General features: G+C 38.7%; 3 protein-coding genes across 3 annotated transcripts; 2 read left to right on the forward strand and 1 right to left on the reverse strand.

Moving 5' to 3' along the window:
- Window positions 1-407: 407 nt before the first annotated feature.
- Window positions 408-2,846, forward strand: LOC141826199 (G-type lectin S-receptor-like serine/threonine-protein kinase At2g19130). Its single transcript, XM_074713443.1, has one exon. The coding sequence runs from the start codon at window positions 426-428 to the stop codon at window positions 2,793-2,795; it is 2,370 nt and encodes a 789-aa protein (XP_074569544.1). The 5' UTR covers window positions 408-425; the 3' UTR covers window positions 2,796-2,846.
- LOC141826200 (large ribosomal subunit protein uL15c) lies at window positions 2,808-5,407 on the reverse strand. Its single transcript, XM_074713444.1, has 4 exons — window positions 5,265-5,407; window positions 4,857-5,206; window positions 3,792-3,943; window positions 2,808-3,209 (listed from the first exon to the last, which is right to left on the reverse strand). The coding sequence occupies exons 1-4, from the start codon at window positions 5,360-5,362 to the stop codon at window positions 2,982-2,984; spliced, it is 828 nt and encodes a 275-aa protein (XP_074569545.1). The 5' UTR covers window positions 5,363-5,407; the 3' UTR covers window positions 2,808-2,981.
- Window positions 5,408-5,606: 199 nt separating this feature from the next.
- Window positions 5,607-20,268, forward strand: LOC141827262 (protein CASP). The gene is made up of 19 exons (XM_074714489.1): window positions 5,607-5,812; window positions 8,050-8,160; window positions 8,567-8,745; window positions 8,980-9,129; window positions 10,435-10,523; window positions 12,844-12,953; window positions 13,078-13,172; window positions 13,984-14,039; window positions 14,531-14,693; window positions 14,929-15,021; window positions 16,724-16,852; window positions 17,029-17,148; window positions 17,372-17,449; window positions 17,825-17,933; window positions 18,014-18,153; window positions 18,231-18,329; window positions 19,561-19,640; window positions 19,833-19,925; window positions 20,005-20,268. Exons 1-19 carry the CDS (start codon window positions 5,728-5,730, stop codon window positions 20,060-20,062), a joined length of 2,037 nt encoding a protein of 678 aa, XP_074570590.1. The 5' UTR covers window positions 5,607-5,727; the 3' UTR covers window positions 20,063-20,268.
- The last annotated feature ends 2 nt before the right edge of the window (window positions 20,269-20,270 follow it).

Raw genomic sequence — 20,270 nt, forward strand, 5'->3', positions numbered from 1 at the left:
AACTGAGCATACCTTATCAAGTCAATTCAATTTACGTACACACTTCAACTGAAGCTCCACATCAGTCATTATGAGCTGCCTGAGATATTTGTTAATATGAACCTTAAATTTAATTGGCACAGCTAATCAAGTCAATTCGAATTCCACAGGTACTTCCAACAATTTAACTGCCCCTTCATTTCGGTCATGGTCACCACAAATAATATGCATCCAGATGTTCACTGATGAACGGTAGCAAAGGTCATCGTCGTTGAGCATGCAGTTAGCCGTCACCTTCCCTTAATTGCACCATGCAATAAATTGCGAAGGGGGTCGGTAGATCTCGCTTTCTTCGTTCCTGTGGAGAAGAAATCACGTAACATCATCTTCTTTCTTTCCTATAAGATTATAGCTGGCGATCAGCGGTGATTGCTCGACCACCAAACATGGCTGCCGCCATTGCTTCATGCTTCCTGATATCCTTCTTCCTTAGCGGTGCTCTGCTTGTGCATGCCGACGACAGGCTCCTCCAAGGCCAATCCCTCTCCGGAGATCAAACCATGGTCTCCAAAGGGGGGAAGTTTGAGCTGGGCTTCTTTTCTCCGGGCAACTCCGGGAACTACTACGTCGGAATCTGGTACAAGGTCCCCAAACAGCAAGTGGTTTGGGTGGCCAACAGAGACGCCCCTGTTTCCGATCGCTCTTCCTCGCACCTCAAACTCGATGCCCATGGCAACCTTGTCATCCTCGCTGGCCCAGACCGCCTGGTTTGGTCATCCAATTCGTCAAGCACCTTCCCTTCAGCCTCCGCGGTCGCCGTCCTCCTCGACGACGGCAACCTCGTTCTGCAGGAAGGTAATCGAACTTCCGGTGAATTATTGTGGCAGAGCTTCGACCACCCCACCAACACTTATCTCCCCCGAGCTAAGCTGGGGTACAACAAGTTAACCGGCGCGAACCGGTTCCTTACGTCGTGGAAGAACCTGGAGGACCCTTCGCCGGGGAAGTTCACCTTCGAGATCGACCCGAACGGTGTCACGCAGTTCTACCTGGTGAAGGAGCGGCGGGAGAGGTACTGGACCACCGGCGTTTGGAATGGAGAGATCTTTAGTGCCGTGCCGGAGATGAGATCGGGCTACTTCGTCAACTTCACCAACGTGTCGAACAGGGACGTCAACGAATTCTCCTACTACGTCTTCGATCCCAACGCCATCCACAACTTCATGCTGGATTCCTCCGGCGAGATGGTGCGCCGGAAATGGGACGACAGCACCGGCGAGTGGCTGCGGTTCGCAATGCTGCCGAGGGATCCTTGCGACGTGGAGGGGAGGTGCGGGGCTTTCGGCAGCTGCAACAATTACAGCTCTTCCTTCTGCCAGTGCTTGCAGGGGTTCCAGCCGCGATCTTCGAAGGACTGGAATCTGGGAGATCAAACTGAGGGGTGCATCAGAAACGTTCCTCTTCGGTGCGGAGAAGATGATGGATTCGTCGTCGTATCGAGCACGCTGTTGCCGGTGAATTCCACGAGCTTGTCGTCCTCGAGCAGCAGAGAAAATTGTCGAACTGCTTGCTTGAAGAATTGCTCCTGCACTGCTTACGTTTATGCTTCACGGTGTTTGGTATGGCACGACGATCTCTTCGATCTCAAATCGTTGTCTTCCAGCTCAAGCGTCGAAGGCTATACCGTTAATGTTCGAGTCGATGCTTCAGAATTGGTGAACCGTGATCGTAAGAGTGGCAGAAAGTGGAGGACAATCGTTCTCATCACGATGGTGGGCGGTGCTGTCATCCTCATTCTTTTCGTTTTGGGGAAGAACTGGAGTCGCCGGAGAAGAAAGACTGAAACTTTGGAAGGCCCTCTGGTTTCGTTTGATTACAAGTTTCTGAAACGAGCCACCAAGGACTTCTCGGAGAAGCTCGGGCGGGGAAGCTTCGGAGCGGTGTTTAAAGGCGAGCTGCCGGACTCCGGCGAACTGATCGCCGTCAAGCGGCTGGAGAGCGTTCGGCAAGGCGAGAAGCAGTTCCGGATGGAGGTCGCCACCATCGGGCTGATCCACCACGTCAACCTCATCCGCCTCCGCGGCTTCTGCTGCCACGGCGATCGCAGGCTGCTCGTCTACGACTACATGGCGGGCGGCTCGCTGGATTCGTTTCTGTTCAACCCCGACGCTTCCCGAGTCCTGCGCTGGAAGAGGCGGCGCACGATCGCGGTGGGGATCGCCCGCGGCCTGGCTTATCTCCACGAGAACTGCAGCGAATGCATCATGCACTGCGACATCAAGCCGGAGAACATCCTTCTCGACGCCGACATGACCCCCAAGATCGCGGACTTCGGCATGGCCAAGCTCCTCGGCCACGAGTTCAGTCGGGTGCTTACCACCGTGAGAGGGACCTTCGGCTACCTCGCGCCCGAGTGGATCACCGGCTCCGCCATCACGCCCAAAGCAGACGTTTACAGCTTCGGAATGGTGCTCTTCGAGATCATTTCCGGCCGGCGAAACAGCGACCGATGCGAAGCGTGGAACCATCTCTACTTCCCTCTCTTTGCTGCGATCAAGTTGCACGAAGGGGCCGGCGTCGGTTGCTTGGCGGACTCTAAGTTGAACGGAGAAGCGGATGAAGATGACATTGCGAGAGTTTGCAGGGTTGCCTTATGGTGCATACAGAATCCGGAGAGCAGCAGGCCGACCATGGGAGAAGTTGTGAAGCAGCTCGAAGGAGTCTTGGACGTTACTTTGCCGCCAATTCCAGCCATGCTTAAAAACATGAATGCGTACGATGAAATCGAGGATCTGTCCTCCTCCAGCGTCTGGTGATGAAATATATGCTGTAGAATGCTTTCTCGTAGTCTATAAACACAGTGGAATTCGGTGAAGTAACATTCATAACAACACTAACATTTCCTGCAGTAAATGCCAAACCCTGAATAAATCTAGATGAGTATAAACCACATCATCGTCATTTCTGTGATAAACATTGAAAGTGCAAGGGAGTGATGTGCCTCAAGCAGAAGCACCCTCGTTGCTACCAGTTTGAGCAGCTGCTCTCTTCTTGGCAAAGTACTCCTCTGCGCGTGCCAGATTTTTGGCTACTGATGGTTTTACCCACTTCTTCCGACCTGGTAACACAGTAAGAGTGCAACCAGCAGCTTCAAGCTTTTCTTTGGCAGCGGCTGAGAAGGCCCGTGCTTTGATGTTCACCTTAACTGACAAATCCCCATCTGCCAGAACCTATAGTGAAGCAGGCAATCGTAAATAACAAAATAGATCTGCCCCAGCTTAGAAGTTAAACATGGACATATTTGGAACTTCAATGATTGTACATGGAATGACATTAGAAAGAAACAAAAACAATGCGCTTGCTAGCAGAATTTGTAGAATCCCAGAAGTAGGTTAAAGACCAGTGAGTATAGATCATTGTTTGTGAAATAGCTAATTACGTAGACAAATAGCAGTTGGTGCTTATTTCACCAATATCATGATAAGACAGAATTTGAATCGAATCAAGGTGTCCATCAGGATTTGTGTTAACGACTAGATTAGATCCATGCACCTATCTTGAACTAAGACCAGTGTAATCGACATGATCTTCAACCTTATTCTAAAGTAGAATCATATGCTCGGTAAGGTAACTGAGGATTAAAACCAGAATTTATGGAATCTTATTTACTAAATTCTTTATAAATTCAGAACATGGAGGATAAACATGAATAACCTAATATTGTACAAAAGATACCCTTTTTAGTGAAGATATAGCTTGCAAGGGAATATTCAAAAACATAAAGAAGCATGGGAAGCAAGCAATCTCAATACCTTTAATGGCAACCGTCTTTCCCTGCCTGATGGGTTAATCAAGCCCTTTGCTTTCAAGGATTCCAATGAAACTTCATCACCTTCGTTAAATCCAGCATCTTCAATGTCTTTTAAGTTGACAGGCACAAACTTCGGTAAACCAGCATGCATGCCTACATAGATTGGTAAACAAATGCCATTCATAAAGCTAATCCAGCAAGAACTTCAAAAGGAAAAAGGCTAGCAAAATAATCTACGGATTTATTAGGTCAACATCTAAGGTAACCATCTGTTCCAAAAGCGTATACTACAAATAACATAGTTTATAGATTCTTGGTCTAACATCTATATCCGTAAGTCGAAATAAACTTGAACTTGGCACCCGATTGCATTTAGAACACAAGACAAAGATGAAATGGTTTTTGTTGAACAGCCACATATGGTCGATTAAACAATGAAATCAAACAAAACACACACACACACACACAAAAGCAAAATCGAATTCAAACTAATGAAACAGTGTTAGTGCAGAAGGGAAGAACCTCCGGGTTTAGATTGCTTTAAAGTACCCTACTTCAAAAGGATAAGAAAAAGAACCAAATGCTTTAGCCTATAGCTTTAGGACAAAGGCTCTAACTAATGGAACAGCACATGGAATTTGCATGATGTTTTGCATGGTGCAGAATGGTGGGCGATCATAATCTCTCTCTAAATCAAAAAGAATAAACTTAGCATGAAACAAAATGCTTAAATGAGCTATATTTAGCACACATGCAAAAGAAAAAGTAGGGCGTCAAGTTGCAACTTCTGGATTACATTTGCAAACCTACTGCGCTTAAGTGGGTGGAATATGATCAAATTGCTCGAAGGGCACACCAAAATACGCTTGCTATTTGTGGCAGTTAAGGCTTCGATTTCAAACACTATTTTCCTGCTCGACAAGTAGTAAAGGAAGTTGATATGTTGTCGTCCGACTAAAAGATCAAATCGTCGTCCACTAGCCAATAGCAAAGAAATTTCAAGCAATCTCTTATACTAAATTAAGAGTTAGTAGGAAATAGCAATTCCATTCCAAAAATTCGATACCTCCAGCGATACCACGAAGCTTAGGAATGCGCCGGTAGAGTGGCATTTGCCCTCCTTCGAAACCCTTACGGACGCCTGGCCCCGACCGCGACTTCTGGCCCCGCATACCGAACCCGCAACTGTTCCCCTGCCCTGCGGCGATACCCCTGCCCTTCCTCTTGTTCCTCTTCCTTGATCCTGGTTGAGGACCCAAGTTATCGAGCCGGAATCGGTTTGCGGTCCCGGAAGAAGAAGAAGGAGCGGAAGCGGCGGCACAGATCACTGCAACCCGCTGCCCCCCGCTTCGAAGAACAAGGCGAGACTTTGACGATGAAATCGGACAGGATACCGAGGGAAGTAGAGTCTTTATGCTTCCCTGCAATAAAAGAGGCAAAAACGGAGACAAATTGAGAGAAGCAACTCTGTGACGCTAAATCTAGAGAGAGAGAACCTTGAAATGGCAAAGATGGAACGCGGAGGAGAGGAGCCGTGGGCGTCGCCGCGGAGAGGGATAGGAGGGCGGCCATCGGCGACCGGAGGAGTGGAATGGACGAGGAGGCGGTCCCGGAAAGCAGCAGCGAGTGGATAAAAAGAGATAGGGAGAGAGAGAGAGGGGGGCTTAATTGTAAAAAACGAAATATGCTAGCGCTACAATGGAAAAGAACTGTCACGTGATCATCGCGTGACACATTCCCATTTTGCAGCTACTCGAGCCGGTCGGCGGTCGGTTCACTCCGGCTCCCCTTAATTTTAGTCCTTTTGTGGTCCTGCCCTTTCGCTGCGTTAATTAGAATCGAAGCTAAAGGCCAGGCGAAGGGAACCCCATGCGAGAGCTCGAGTCTCAGATCTGATCTCCGCCGCACCACCTTCGACACCGCCACCGGCACCGTCCATGGAGGCCAGTCAATCCGGTCCCGAGAGAGACAGAGGCAGCGGTTTGCCGTCGTCTATCAACGTCGTCTGCAGCTTCTGGAGAGGTACCTCTCGCTCTCTCCATTCGCCCCTCGTGGCAATTTGCATTTAAGTTGGTGATAAGAGTTATGTGCGTTTTGATGATTTATTCCTGTTGCAAATCTATCCGATCGGTGTCTGGCAATGCGAAACGCCTTATACTATCGATGAGGACGGTAGCAGGGTTTTATTTTGAAACTTAATATGATCGTTTTCTGTTCATGTTGTGCTTTTGTAATCAGGAATTTTGTTTGATTTCTTTGAAGGCAATTTCTTAACAAAAACAATGCTTAGTACAATTACTAACGCTGTCATTCTTAGATTTGTTTGGCGGTTCCAATATAATTTCACTTCTTTCGTTGTGTCAGTTTAAGGAAGTCTCAGCGTAACTAACGTGTTTCTCGACCAAGTAGATCCTGCTACTTTGTGTGTTCTGTTGAAGGAAGAGGAGCATTTAATGATTGAATTTTCCCCACCTTAGTGAGGAGTCACACCAACCCACCTTGATTGGGCTGCTTCAACCCATTTGCTTCATCCTCAGGGATGAGAAGTAAATTGAAACCTGAAACTTGGGTGGGTGTAGAAATGGAGATTTTAATGCTCCACCACATTTTTGCCCCGATTGCCTTGCTTGAAATTCATTTTTTTTTATGTTCTATCCCATTTTTTCCCTATTTGCCTTGCATGAAATCCAAACAATGTTTTATCTCTAGTTAGTGTTTTTATTAGGAATTAATATAAATCAAATGCAGAAATGATAAAGGAGGAAATGGGAGGGAACGAAGATATTTCTTTAAATTGTAACTGTTAGACTTCTTAAGAATTGAACATGAATATGATATTTGGCATATTGGCACTTGGCATAGAATCTACTGCTGAACTGATGAAATACACACTAGTAAAGGAGCTGCCTTACATTTCATTAATCCTAGTAATTATAGCTTTAACGCACCATTTTCCCATACTAAAAGAACTCGACTCTGACCAGCTCAAGTTGAGATATAGTTGTGATGTTTAATTTGATCTGAAATTCAAAGTATAAATTACACAGTTAGAATTACAAATGTTCTATGAAATCTTCTAATTTAACTTTCAAAGGTTTGATGAAATCATGCCAAGTTCTTTGAGTGGTGATTGTTTGTAGATCTTAAATTGATGGTAGGCACTAAAAGAATCTGACCACTTAAATGCAATTTTTATAAGTGATGTCGGTCAGTTGGAATCATGACATGTCTGTACAAGACAAACCATGCTTTAATAGCAAATGGAAGGATAGCATCCCCTTCTTGCCTCAAGGATTGATTGTTGACAGATTGCATTGAAGTAATGGAAAGTGCCTGTAAAGGGATCTCATGGAGGTGTTTGTTCAAGGATACTTTTTTGAAAAGTAATAAAGCACTAGGAAGAAAAAGAAAAGAAAAGGAGCTTGACGTAAGGAGTTTGGAGGGAAAAAACTTAAACCTAGGATTAGGAAGAAGTAGAGGAAGGAGCAAACTAGAACCAAGAAGAGAAGAGGAAGAGGGAGAAAGAAGAGGAAGTAGGTATGGTAATAGTGTTTTTATATATATCAGGTAGGAGATCGAAAAGAATGGATATATAATAATTCTTTAAATTCTACTAAGTCTGCTTTAAACATTACAGATGATGCCCGCATACAACCATTTAACATAGAAACTTCCCACTATTAATTGATAGCAATGGAAAGACCTTAAATTACATTAATTACTAAAAGTCCTAGTAATTAATTAAATTTCTCATACCTCATGGCATTGAGCTTTCAATACAAAGAAATAATTGTTAATTAAAAGTGCTTGATTTCCCTTGCTTTCTATAAAACATGGTTTTCCAGAATTTAGAATTGACCTTACTTGTATCATATTTTTTATTTAACAACCATCGCTTTATAATTGTCAATTTTTGCTTCAAAAAATAGATGGTTATTCAATGTGAAATGACAACTGGTCTCTCTTAAGTCTTGATTAACTGTTTGGTCGCTATTGTTAAACCAATATATTTTTGAAATACTGAAATATTTCATGTTCATCTCAAACTTTATTTCAATTATGGCCATTGCTTACAAATTATATAATGCAATAATGTAAGAATCATGCATTTAAATATAAAGTTTTCTTCTAAGCTGTTTGTAGTTTTATTGTTGCTACTTTTCTTTTGATAGCTAGCTCTGTGTTGTTCTGTTTTTCTAGGTAATTTTGAGACTGAAAATTGTTTTTATCTGCCTATGTGGCATATTATTTTGTGACAGATTTTGATCTAGAAAAGGAAAGAAGTGGGCTTGATGAACAAGGGCTAAAGATTGCTGAAAACCAGGAAGTTAGTCAGAAGAATAGACGGAAGCTTGCTGAGAGTACTCGTGGTATATGCTAGATGTCAAACCAATTATTTGTATTTACTTGATCATTGTAATATGCTCCCGCCATATGTGTAATGCTGCAACTGCAAGCATTGTGGCAGAGAATGTTGGCATATTAAGTGCCAACCCTATGTTATGCATGCTCTTAGCATCTGGTCGGTCTAGCATAGTGGTTAGTAAGATAAGCTTTGCTATGAAAAAGAAAAAAAAGTGCTTTTATTTTCTGAATTATGCACCATTGCATCTGATTACGATCTTTTCTTCTTTATGATGACATGTTGAGGATGACTACCCTTGACTTTAAGTTCTTTGTCAAAGAACAGTTTTGTAGAAACAAAACTTTAACTTGGGAATTTTTCTAGTTTCTGATACTTATCTATGCCACATATTTTTTTTGTTTGATTTACAGATTTTAAGAAAGCATCTGCAGATGATAAGCTGAATTTGTTTAACTCCTTGCTTAAGAGTTATCAAGAAGAAGTCGACAATCTAACAAAGAGGGCAAAATTTGGTGAAAATTCCTTCCTTAACATCTATCAGAAACTTTATGAAGCTCCAGATCCTTATCCAGCTCTTGCATCTATTGCTGTAAGCTCTTTTTTCAGCAATGACTCATGTTCTGTCATCTTTCTTCTTTTTGATATCCTTTGATTTCACTTCATTTCCTTGTTTTTTTTTTCTGATAGCATAAGCTTACTTCCTTAGGAAATCATGTCATGTAACTTCTACATCTCTGGATCATATATTGGCTGAAAGGTTGTAGTTCACTTGCAACCTATTCTATTGTTCATGACAGTCTTGGTTATATTGCTTTCTTATTAGGATCAAGACCAAAAGTTGTCAGAACTAGAGTCTGAGAATCGAAAAATGAAGCTTGAACTTGAAGAGTATCGGTCTGAAGCCAGTCATCTGAGGAACCAACAAGCTACAATTAGAAGACTTGAGGAGAGAAATCGCCAGTTAGAGCAACAGGTTAGCACACTTGCATTACCTTGTCACCTGGCATAGTTTCTTGCATTTCCTTTTCTTGTTTAGCTGTTGTTTGTTTCTTGCTAAGATTTTCTTTTTGTTCTATTCATCTGCTTGTGTTTTAATAGCACGATTGAGCTATCACTTTATTGTGTAGCTTAAGTTCAATTTGGATATAATCAACAATGTAGAAGAGGAATTATTTTAATCCTTGGTTGCCACAAGCCAGGACACCCATAGGCAACTAGCTCAACTAGTTTATAGTTATGAATTTTTATTTCTTTAGATATTCTTTAAGGTAACATTGAGGATGAGGATAAGTTTGATAGAAATTTGGATTACCATCATTGCATTATGCACTACACAAGGTTTAGAGGTCGACCTACCAATTTACTAGTCTTAACCAAATGCAATGCGTAGTTGAATATGGAACTGATCTACACTTCAATTGACTTGATCATAGAGATGGATTCCTTTATCAAGGCTTTAAAAGTCATTTCGTAGTAGCAAGTGATTGGCCCATCGCATGGTGCACTGCACATGCAACATAGGGAATTTATATCGAGGTGTTTGTGGTTGGTACTAAAAATATTTGTATTGATAAAAATGGTTAGCATACATCCAACAAATATACAAATTGTCATCCAGTCCAATAATTTGACATAAAAGATGTCAATCATACAATATAAAATTTAATAACAATGGAGAATATGTTATATTTAAAATATAATGTTTATAATTAATATGTGAATTGTTTATCACTTGCAAAACAAATATTTAACATGTAAAAATTATGTGCTACTCTTTCAAGAACTTACTTTAGTATTTCAAATTCAATTTCTCTTCTTTAGTGGAGAAAGATCATCACAAATGTTCTTATTAAGTTCTTGATCATCAAGTAATCCTTCTTTTCACTGCCTAGACAACCCCCTAACTCACAAGAATCACCAATTTGCTTTGCCTTGCCATCCAAATGCCTAAATGGATTGCATATTGCATATTCAATTCAGTCCCTAGTCTAAAACTCCCAGGAGGTAACAGAAAGTTACTTTTTAAAATACTAACTTCTTTTATGGCATTTGATTTAGTATCATCATCATCTAGATGCATTTATCTCAACTATTTAGGTTGTGTACTTGGACACATTCTCCCACATTGCTCTTTGTAAAGCTATATCACAATAAATAAATCAATCAATAAATCAAACCATTTTTTGTTATGTTTGCCTCTTACTCCTTACAACTTCCACTTTATACAACCTGATGATTTTTGTATCTTGTACATATTTTTGTTCCATTGAATTTTTAGATGGAAGAAAAAGTAAGAGAGATTGTTGAAATCAAGCAACGCAGTCTGGCTGAAGAAAATCAGAAAACTCTAGAAGTCCTCAAAGAAAGGTACTTATGCTGATAATTACTTTGAAAACTCAACATGCTATCGTGCTATATTTATCAACTATCCTAAGATAGTTGTTAACTTTCCAACACTTCCCCTCAAGTTAATGAATAGATATCATCCATTCCCAACTTGGATATAATCGTTGAGAAGTCGTGTCCATTAAGTCTTTTTGTAAACACATCTACAAGTTGCTCCTTTGTAGATACATAAGGAGTACAAATTAATTTGTTATCTAACTTCTCCTTTATAAAATGTCTATCGATCTTGATGTGCTATGTCCTGTCATGTTGTTGGATTATGAGCAATATTGATTGCTGATTTATTGTCGCAATATAGTCTCATAGGCTGCTCCCATTTTATGTTGAGATCTTCAAGGATGATCTTCAATCATAGTAGTTCACATACATCTTAAGCCATAGCCTTGAACTCTATTTCTACACTTGATTGAGCTACGACATTTTATTTCTTACTCCTCCATGTGACCAGATTACCACTTAGGAACATGCAATAACCTGTTGTGGAATGTCTATCAGCCGAAGATCCTACATAGTTTGCATCAGTGCAAGCTTCAAGAATCAACCCCTCACTTTTCTTGAATAAAATTCCTTTTCCTGGATTAGCTTTCAAATAGTGGAGTATTCGATTTGCAATTTGTAGATGAACTTCTTTAGGGTTATGCATGAACTCACTTACCACACTCACAGCATAGGCAATGTCTGGTCGAGTGTGTGTTAAATATATTAGTTGTCCCACCAATTTTTGAAATCCTTGTCCACTGTCCTATCATCATTCGCCTCTCCAAGTTTGTGATTGGGATCAATCAGAGTTAAAGCAGGTTTACATGCTAATTTACTAGTTTCTTTCAAGAGGTCAATTACATACTTTTGTTGGGAAATGAAGATACCTAGCTGAGACCGAGCTACTTCTATCCCGAGGAAGTATTTCAAGCACCCCAAGTCTTTGATCTCAAATTCCTTTGCCAAATAATTTTTCAGGCCTCCTTTTCTTTTTCATCATTCCCGGTAACAATTATGTCATCAACATACACTAGTAGAGCAGCAACTCCTCCTGAAGTTGTGTGTTTGATGAATAATGTATGATCACCATGACTCTGTTTATACTCGGTATTGAGCATCACCTTTGTAAACTGCTAAAACAAGCTCTTGGAGATTGCTTGAGTCCATATAATGTCCTTTTCAATTTGCAAACCTTTCTCCCTTTGATGTCTCCTCCAAAGCCCAGTGGAATCTCCATAGATATCTCTTCCTCAAAGTCACCATGAAGGAAGACATTCTTTACATCAAACTATTGTAAATTCTAATTGAAATTTGCAGCCAAAGACAATAGAAGTCTCATTGTATTCATCTTGGCCACCGGTGCAAATGTTTCTTGATAGTCTACTCCATAGGTTTGTGTGTAGCCCTTAATAACTAACCTTGAGTATCTTTCTAGAGTTCCTTTTGTGAGATGAAGAAAATATGTGAAAAGACACTGATTTGACCAATGAATATCTTGGATAGTTAGCTCACTCTTTTATCCCTTTTCTAAAGGCAATAGGCAAATCATAATCAGATGAAATAGGAGAGGAAATTGGGTTTGTACATACTTCATTTTTAGGAGTAGGAGTTGAGTTTTGGACTTGTGTAGGATCAGGTTCTTGTGGAGACAATTTAGGCTGTAGGGGTAGCTCCTATGAAGATGATATGGATTGAGATGAGTGAGGCCTTGAACTGGGTAGGTCAAGAAAAAGTAGATCTTCAGTCTTATCTTCCTCACTAGAGCTAGATTCCCCTTGAAGATAAGGCTAAGAAAAGAATGATTGACCTTCCTCAAAAGTGACGTCAACAGAAATATAAAATTTTCGTGTAGGTGGATGATAACACTTGTAGCCTTTCTGTGTTGGAGAATAACTGACAAACACACACTTGATTGCTCATGAATATAATTTATCTCTGTTTGATACCATGTAAAAAAATGTGGAATGAAATTCTCACTTTATATCCTTTATTATGCATAATAATGGGTATATATACATTGTGTATATAAACTGAAAAAATAGAAAAGAATAAATTAAAATATTATATTCCTAAATTAAGGGATTCCCCATATCAAGAAATTTCCATGATAAGAGATTTCCCATATTAAAAGATTTCCACGACCAACTATCCTAAAATAGTTGTTAACTTTCTAACAGTATGGGATGTCTAACACAGACAAAAGAAGATAAATGAAATGTCCAAATACCAAAAATGTCTCATGGTTCTACTAGATTTAATCTTGACTACTTCATTATCCTATCTTTTTTCTTTTCTTTTTCAGGGAACTCTTGATGCAGGATCAGCTAAGGCAGGCCAAGGAAAGCGTGATCAATATGCAGAAATTGCATGAGATTGCTCAAAGCCAGTTGTTTGAACTTCGCACTCAATCAGGTAGCATGTTTACAATTACCTCTATTTTTTCTAGGGACCTAGATGATTTCTGCAACAAAAGTAGATGTAGCTGTCAGTTACATGTAAGACCCCAGAAGTCATATTAACTTCAGTTCTTCTGCAGAGGAAGAAAGTGCTGCGAAGGAAGCTGAGGTAAATCTCTTAATGGATGAAGTTGAACGTGCTCAAACTCGGCTACTTAGTCTGGAGAGGGAGAAGGTTACAATTTCTTCATTGCTTATTTTCATTCTATTCCACTTGTGTCATAAAGAGTTTACTTGAGTGTGTAATGCTTCTGTGTCTTTGATGATTTATTTTATAAAAATCTAGTAATTTTATCCCTACATTGAACTCTTTGCACAGCTAAATCACTAGTGTTTAAATCAATTAAAATCCCTTTTTTCATCCAGTAACTAGGTATTCCTTTGGCCTCTCTCTACGCCTTATGCCATCCAATATAATTGGTTCAATTTGAATCTATTGGTCTCCTTCTGTCATGTTTGCGCTATCTCCACTTATTTTATCTTATTTTTATCATTTATTGGAGCTACACTAAATTTCTCCCTGGAAATAGTATTTTTTATATTAATTCTCCAACTACAGAAAAGCAAATTTCTTTTAGGTTGGCCACACAAATTTCCTTAGTTGCTCTTTGTAGCTTAATTTTCAGGACATATTGAAGAATCAATGACAACAACAGCCTAGCTGTATTGTTCCAACATTTTGGAGTCAGCCTTGTCTAAGGCAAGAACACATTAAAATATCTTTTTCTATATATTCACGAGTGATGGCACCATGAGATCCTATTGAACTCCTTGTACATTGCTTTCGACCCTTGCTTAGTTACCAAACTTGGAGTTCACTTTAGAATTTCTCTCTTTTCAAGATCAAGCTTGTCTACAGAGATTTTCTGTTTATTTGTATTTCTTAAATTCTTTGTATTACTATTCCTATATTCTCTGTATCACTTATTTATTTTTTATTTTTCTGCCAAGTTACTTTATAGTATTTTACCTTACTTTTTGTGCAGGGACTTCTGCGTTCCCAGGTGCAATCAACAGACGAAACCAATGAAGACAAGAAAAGGTTTTATACTCTATTTATTACAAAATAGACAAAGATTTCTGCACCAATTGGTGCAAAGACAACAATTGCAAGTTGTAACTATCTGATTGATAAGTCCTAGACTATTTGGTTGAGTTCAAGTGTTCATTGCAGCATTTACAATGTTTCATTAACGTTCAAGTTACATAGTAATTTGCATTCTTAGATGTTAAGCGTACCTAGGGCTAGACTGATCTTTGATATTTAGTTTTTTTATATTTCATTCCTGTATTTTGTAATACCTTTTATGTGTAGATGAAGATCTATAGAACTTTTTATTGGTATGTTAAAAACATTTTGTTCAATTCATTTTTTCCCCAATTAGCGTAAATGAAATTCCTTGACGTTTGCAACTGTTACACCCATTACATAATAGATGAAATAAATTGTTTTGTTTAAAGCAAATTTTTATTAGATGTTGTCATTTTCCCTGGTTACTATTCAATTCTTTTTTTTTAATGCATCTGTTGTAGTGATGTGGAGATGAACATTATGTTGGAGAGCTCCTTGAATGCAAAGGAGAAAATAATCTCTGAGTTGAATATGGAGCTTCATAACATGGAATCCACATTATTAAATGAGAGGGAGCAGCATTTGAATGAGATGAAGAAGTTGAATGCACTAATCAATGAAAAGGTTTCAGTTCTTTGTTCATACCTAATTTTTTTATATGATAACTGATAAGAAGCAACATTTTAGCGGTTGAGATGACCAACAATTATAGTTTGATTAAAATTTTATCACAATTTCCCAGCACAACAATATGATCTTGGACATGTTCAAAACTATCACATCTTTTATTAACACAATTAGATTTGATAAAATAACAATACATGCAGTTCCAAATCTCTGTATCTCCATTTTCTTGCAGGATAGTGCTCTTTTGGAGTTAAGAAGAGAACTTCAAGAAAGACCGACCACAAGATTAGTTGATGATCTGCGTAAAAAAGTCAAAATCCTTCAGGTCCATGAAATGCAATTGGCCATTTGATTCACTACCTAACATTTGTGTACATGCATTCTTCTTTTGGATTCCTCTAGACTATTTGATACTGCATACTCAATAGCTATTCTTAAACAATTTTGCAATATAACTCTACTTTTGAAGATCCACTTAGGTATTTAGCCAGTAGTTGTTTCAGTTCATCTACATCCTTCCTTTCTTTATCCTCAGTAGTTTGTTCCTACTTGATGATGTATATGCTTTGCTCCCAGTGTAATTATTCAGAGAGATAATTTAACATAATTGTAGTTTGTCCATTGGAGGATTTTTGATGGTACAATTAGGGATTAAAATCTCGAGCCGTATTGCGTGATACTGGCGAAAATTTCGTTCAGTTGACGGATCGGCACTGGCACAACACCAACACAGGAATTCCGACTGGGAGACGCCACCGGAGGCGTCGCGTGGTCTTGGTGATACCTTTGGAGGTGTCGTGCGGCCTCGCCGATGCCACCGGAGGCGCCGCCCGAGCCTTGCGACGCCACCGGAGGCGCCGCCTAGGCCCGGCGACGTCACCGGAGGCGTCGCGTGGGCTTGGCGGCGCCTGTGCGCACGGGTCGCACGTGCCCCCGTCGTGCGCGTCCACAGTGGTCTCGATTTTTGTTTCGGTTTTAAAACTTAGGGTTTAATTAGATTTTAATAATCAATTCCTATCTATAGTTGAAGATAATTTAAATAAATTTTATTAAAACCCATAAAATTATCTTATTATTTTTTAAAAATATTATATTTTTTATTTTAAATATTTAGATTAAATTTTTTATTTTAGTTAATATATTTTATATTTTAAAAATACCGAAACTATACTGGCACGGTACGATACGGTACCGAAACTATATCGATCCGGTCCGGGACCGAAACCTCGGCACGACTCGATATTTTAAACCTTGGGTACAGTTCAATGCTACAAATTTCACTTATTATATTAAGTGTACATATGGTGTTATTCCATACCAATGCAACAGTCATTCAAAGGTCCATTTTGAATACTTTGCTCTCAAGTTGTTTCGGTTAGTAATTATCCTAAAGATAACTGTTTATTCTTATAAGATCGTTCCAGATAGCCTGCGTCACAATATTATTTACAATTTGCCCTTATTGTGACTATTTCAGAGATATAATTTAACATAATTGCAATTTATTAAGTCACAGTCCTACTTGAGTGAACTAACAGGCACAATGCATTCAGCAATAGAATTTGGTTTCTCAAGAAAAAGTTGAAACAAATGCATCAGCTTGTTCATTGATATAGGATATGGTCATTAATGAATTAAGTCACCTGAACTCTTTCCACAAAAACTTAAGCTGGTGAATAGATGAGCAAGCTTGAGTTTCTTTTACCAGACAAATTGGCCAGAAGAAAATTTCATGATAAGTATTGATAAAAGCCTTGACATTTATCACTTAAGCTTGGTTGCATCATGTAACTGGACTTTATACACAAAATTAATATTTCATTCTTTTCATCAGACTGGAAAAGTGGGAAAGCTGAATGTTTGCGATCTTATTTTAGTGTGAATTACTTAGATTAAGCAAATATTTCTTCTCTATTTCACCACCTTTGAAATAACTCCGCTAGTGGATGCAATTTTCTTCTTTTGAATTTCAGATATATATTATTTCTGTTATCTAAATTTTCACATCTCTTGATTCTTTTCTTCAGGCAGTTGGATATAATTCCATTGAAGCTGAAGATTGGGAACTAGCTACTACTGGTGAAGAGATGAGCAAGCTTGAGTCTCTTTTACTTGACAAAAACCGCAAGATGGAGCATGAGTTAACACAATTAAAGGTCTGAAGTGCCATCAGTATATTTAATTCATAGTAATTTGTTCAGTTGATGAATCTAACAGTTAGAAACATCATAACATTTTTTTGTTCTGTGTTTGGTGCTTTCTTGTTTTGAGTTTTTCCACTCGTCGTTAATACTAAATTTAGTACCTTCTGTTAAAAAAATTATGTTCTAAGGTCAAAATATCAGAGAAAACTAGTCTTCTAGAAGCTGCTGAAGCTAAGATTGCAGAACTTACTGCCAAGTTGGATGAACAACAGAAGCTTATTACAAAACTGGAAGATGATATTTTAAAGGTACTGCATTGCGTTTGGATGCTGCAAATGCCCTTCTACTGTTCTTGTTATTCTTTTTAAATTAGCTTATAGTCTAGCCCTAGACTTCTGTAAGTTATTTCTAGATTTTATTTATTTAGTAACATGATGAAATTTCTGAGTATTATACGTTATTTTTTACTTATAAATAGGTTTTGGACTTTGAAAATTGTACTTGACATTTTTTATAAAAAAATTGTTGCAGGGTTATAACTCTACTGAAAGAAGAGGATCACTTAATGATTGGGATATTCAGGAAGTTGGCTCAAATGATGTATCTGAGGTGATTTTCCAGTATGCTTTAGCAGTTGATTTGATATAAAGTCACTATAGCCTTTTTTTTGGATGGTTTTTATATATAAAACTGGAAATTATTTTTATGGCTTACCTATTCTGTCCTTCATGGTCTGGAAGTTTAGACTTTTATTTTTTTATTTGAGTGTATCTTACTGGGCGCTACCCAGTTATTTTATCTCTAGCCTGGGGATTTTAACTCATATGCATATCTTGTTAAGTGGGAAAAAGAATATTGTGTTGACGTTTTTTTAAAGAGAAAACTATTGATTGTAATGATAGTCTATCCTAATCAAGTGAATATGTAGGAATCAGAATTATTGATATTGTAATCGATCATTGCTCATATCATATACCATCTCAGGGTGATAACAGATTCGCAGTTTCAGATCAAGACCAAAGTTCGATGCTCAAGGTCATATGTAACCAGCGTGACCGTTTCAGAACACGCTTACGAGCATCAGAAGAGGCATGTGATCTTACAGTACCAAATGGAAATTGTGTTTTCTATCTTTGGGTGCTTGTTTCATTATTTTTATAATTTATCAGGAAGTAAGGCAATTGAAGGAGAAGATGGGGATGCTGGTCGTAGAACTGGAAAATACTAAGGCTGATAATGTAAAACTTTATGGCAAGATCCGCTATGTTCAAGATTACAATCTTGAAAAGCTTTCATCTAGAGGCCCTAAGAAGGTTCTTACACATTTTTCCTTCTTGTATGTACATCAATACCTAGTGGCGACCTTTCATTTTGTTATGTTCTTTTTCAGTATGCAGAAGACATTGAAACAGGTAATTCTGATGTTGAGTCCAAGTATAAGAAAATGTATGAGGATGATATAAATCCTTTTGCTGCTTTCTCAAAGAAGGTATATATCCCTCATAAAGTGCATAGTTGTATCAATAGATTAAATTTGCTCTTATTTTGAGTTTCCATTTTGCATGAATCAGTGAACATTATCTGTCCCAATGTGTTATAATCTGCTCAATTTCCTGAAAATTTTTGTCAGCCCTGTTTTCAGGACGATAGTTAAGTTGTGTGTCAATTCTCTCGTGAAATGTTAAAAATAGTAGCAGATTTCAATGATATTCAATGTTTTAACATTCCATTCCGTGAATAACTTGTGTTTGTCTTGGTTCATGGGATAGGATCGACAAGTAATGAAATAGTTATCCTAGAGATTGGAATAGAGTAAGAATAATAGACAAGGAATAGTCATCCCATTACTAAATATCTCTACAAAAAATATTCTGTCTAGCCAACCTGGTTCAATCGGTCCGCTTGTACTATGTATCAGGTGGCCTGATTGGTCTGCTTGTCTCATCAGCTCTCTCAGCTCATTTTGCCTAAATTGTCCAATGCACGACTTGTTCAGGTTGCTCATTTTGTCCCATCTATCAAGCCGATTTGATTGGGTTGTCTGGTCTATTAACCTGCTTGACTTGTCCATCCAGCTGTTTAGACAGTTTAGCCTACATGGCTCACCCGACTTGTTTGTCTCATCCAGTCTAACTTGACTTGTCTGTTTCTCCCTCATTTTCTTAGCTTGTTCCATCAGTCCATGCCAATCCACTTTGCTTGCCTCACCCATCCTGTCCAATTCCCTCAGTCTGCCTAACCTGCTCAGCTACACAATTTGCCTGGCTTGGCCAATTCACTTAATCTGCTTGGTCTACCTGAATCATCCAGCCTGCTTGCTGAAGTTATGTATTCCCTCAAGAATGAACAAACCTTATGCACCATTAGCAAATATGACTACGATATTTATCACAAGCATGGATATACTTGTTTTGATAAATATGTATTCTACTAACAATGCTGTTTGATTTTGAACAGATGTCAGTATAATGGCCCAGGCAGATTTGGAAGGATTCTTTATTCATTTTAGATTCCTTTGTCTACCAATATGACCTTTCCCCAATTAGAATTTGATTTCAGTGATATATAATTTAGGTTCATCACTATTTCATCTACTTATTTTGATGAGAGGTGCACCCTCTTGTGTGACAGTGGAACTAGGACACTAATATTGTTACGCTTGTTTCATGTCTCACTAACAATCAATCAGCTTTAACCTTCTATATCTCTTCACGTATCAGGAAAGGGATCAAAGGTACAAGGATCTTGGCTTACGGGATAAAATTACTCTTAGCAGTGGCCGTTTTCTACTTGGCAACAAGTATGCTCTAACACCTTTTTTTTCAAACACCCCTGCAAATTAGCTTCATATCCGCTATATTTTGTTTGCTATTTACTCTTTCATTGTTAACCATTGACTTCAGTGAGAATTATGATATCATTGATTATGTATACTGGAAGTTTCAATCTTCCATAATAATAATCTTAGATTAACATGGGTATGCCTTCCTAGATATGCCCGGACATTCGTTTTCTTTTACTCCATTGGATTGCATCTCCTTGTTTTCGCATGTTTATACAGAATGTCAGCTTTGAGCTATCAAAGGTACTATTTCTTCTGCTAGACCTATTTTTCGCCTCTCTATTCTGTCTTAGTCTCATTAATGATTTATCACTGTGAGCAGAGCTACACCCGGTAATAACGAAGCCATTCTAGATGCTGGTAATCTCACACTAGTTTAGTGGCATCGAAAATCCAAGTTCTGGTACTACGACTTGTCTGATGGGAACCAGTTATTGTATATTAGAAGGAAAATTATTGTACATGATAATGAGTCTTTCTGATTTTTTAATGACCAATTGGTTACTCTTATATCAGACATGCTTATTGTAAAAATAAAGAGCAATCGCACTTTTCTGAAAACATATATAACTGATTTTTTCTGATATT

This window comes from Curcuma longa, chromosome 4 (genome assembly GCF_044706935.1).
Source record: "Curcuma longa cultivar G26 ecotype Majalengka, Jawa Barat chromosome 4, ITB_CL_G26_1.1, whole genome shotgun sequence".
Taxonomy (NCBI): Eukaryota; Viridiplantae; Streptophyta; class Magnoliopsida; order Zingiberales; family Zingiberaceae; genus Curcuma; species Curcuma longa.

Excerpts from the sequence above, each read along its gene's own strand:
- LOC141826199 (XM_074713443.1), top strand. The coding sequence starts at position 426 with ATGGCTGCCGCCATTGCTTCATGCTTCCTGATATCCTTCTTCCTTAGC.
- LOC141826200 (XM_074713444.1), bottom strand. The coding sequence starts at position 5,362 with ATGGCCGCCCTCCTATCCCTCTCCGCGGCGACGCCCACGGCTCCTCTC. Across the intron at positions 3,944-4,856 it reads GCTTCGTGGTATCGCTGGAG|GCATGCATGCTGGTTTACCG; the intron begins GTATCGAATTTT and ends CAATCTATGTAG. Across the intron at positions 3,210-3,791 it reads AAAGACGGTTGCCATTAAAG|GTTCTGGCAGATGGGGATTT; the intron begins GTATTGAGATTG and ends GCTTCACTATAG.
- LOC141827262 (XM_074714489.1), top strand. The coding sequence starts at position 5,728 with ATGGAGGCCAGTCAATCCGGTCCCGAGAGAGACAGAGGCAGCGGTTTG. Across the intron at positions 5,813-8,049 it reads CGTCTGCAGCTTCTGGAGAG|ATTTTGATCTAGAAAAGGAA; the intron begins GTACCTCTCGCT and ends ATTTTGTGACAG. Across the intron at positions 14,040-14,530 it reads ACCAATGAAGACAAGAAAAG|TGATGTGGAGATGAACATTA; the intron begins GTTTTATACTCT and ends CATCTGTTGTAG.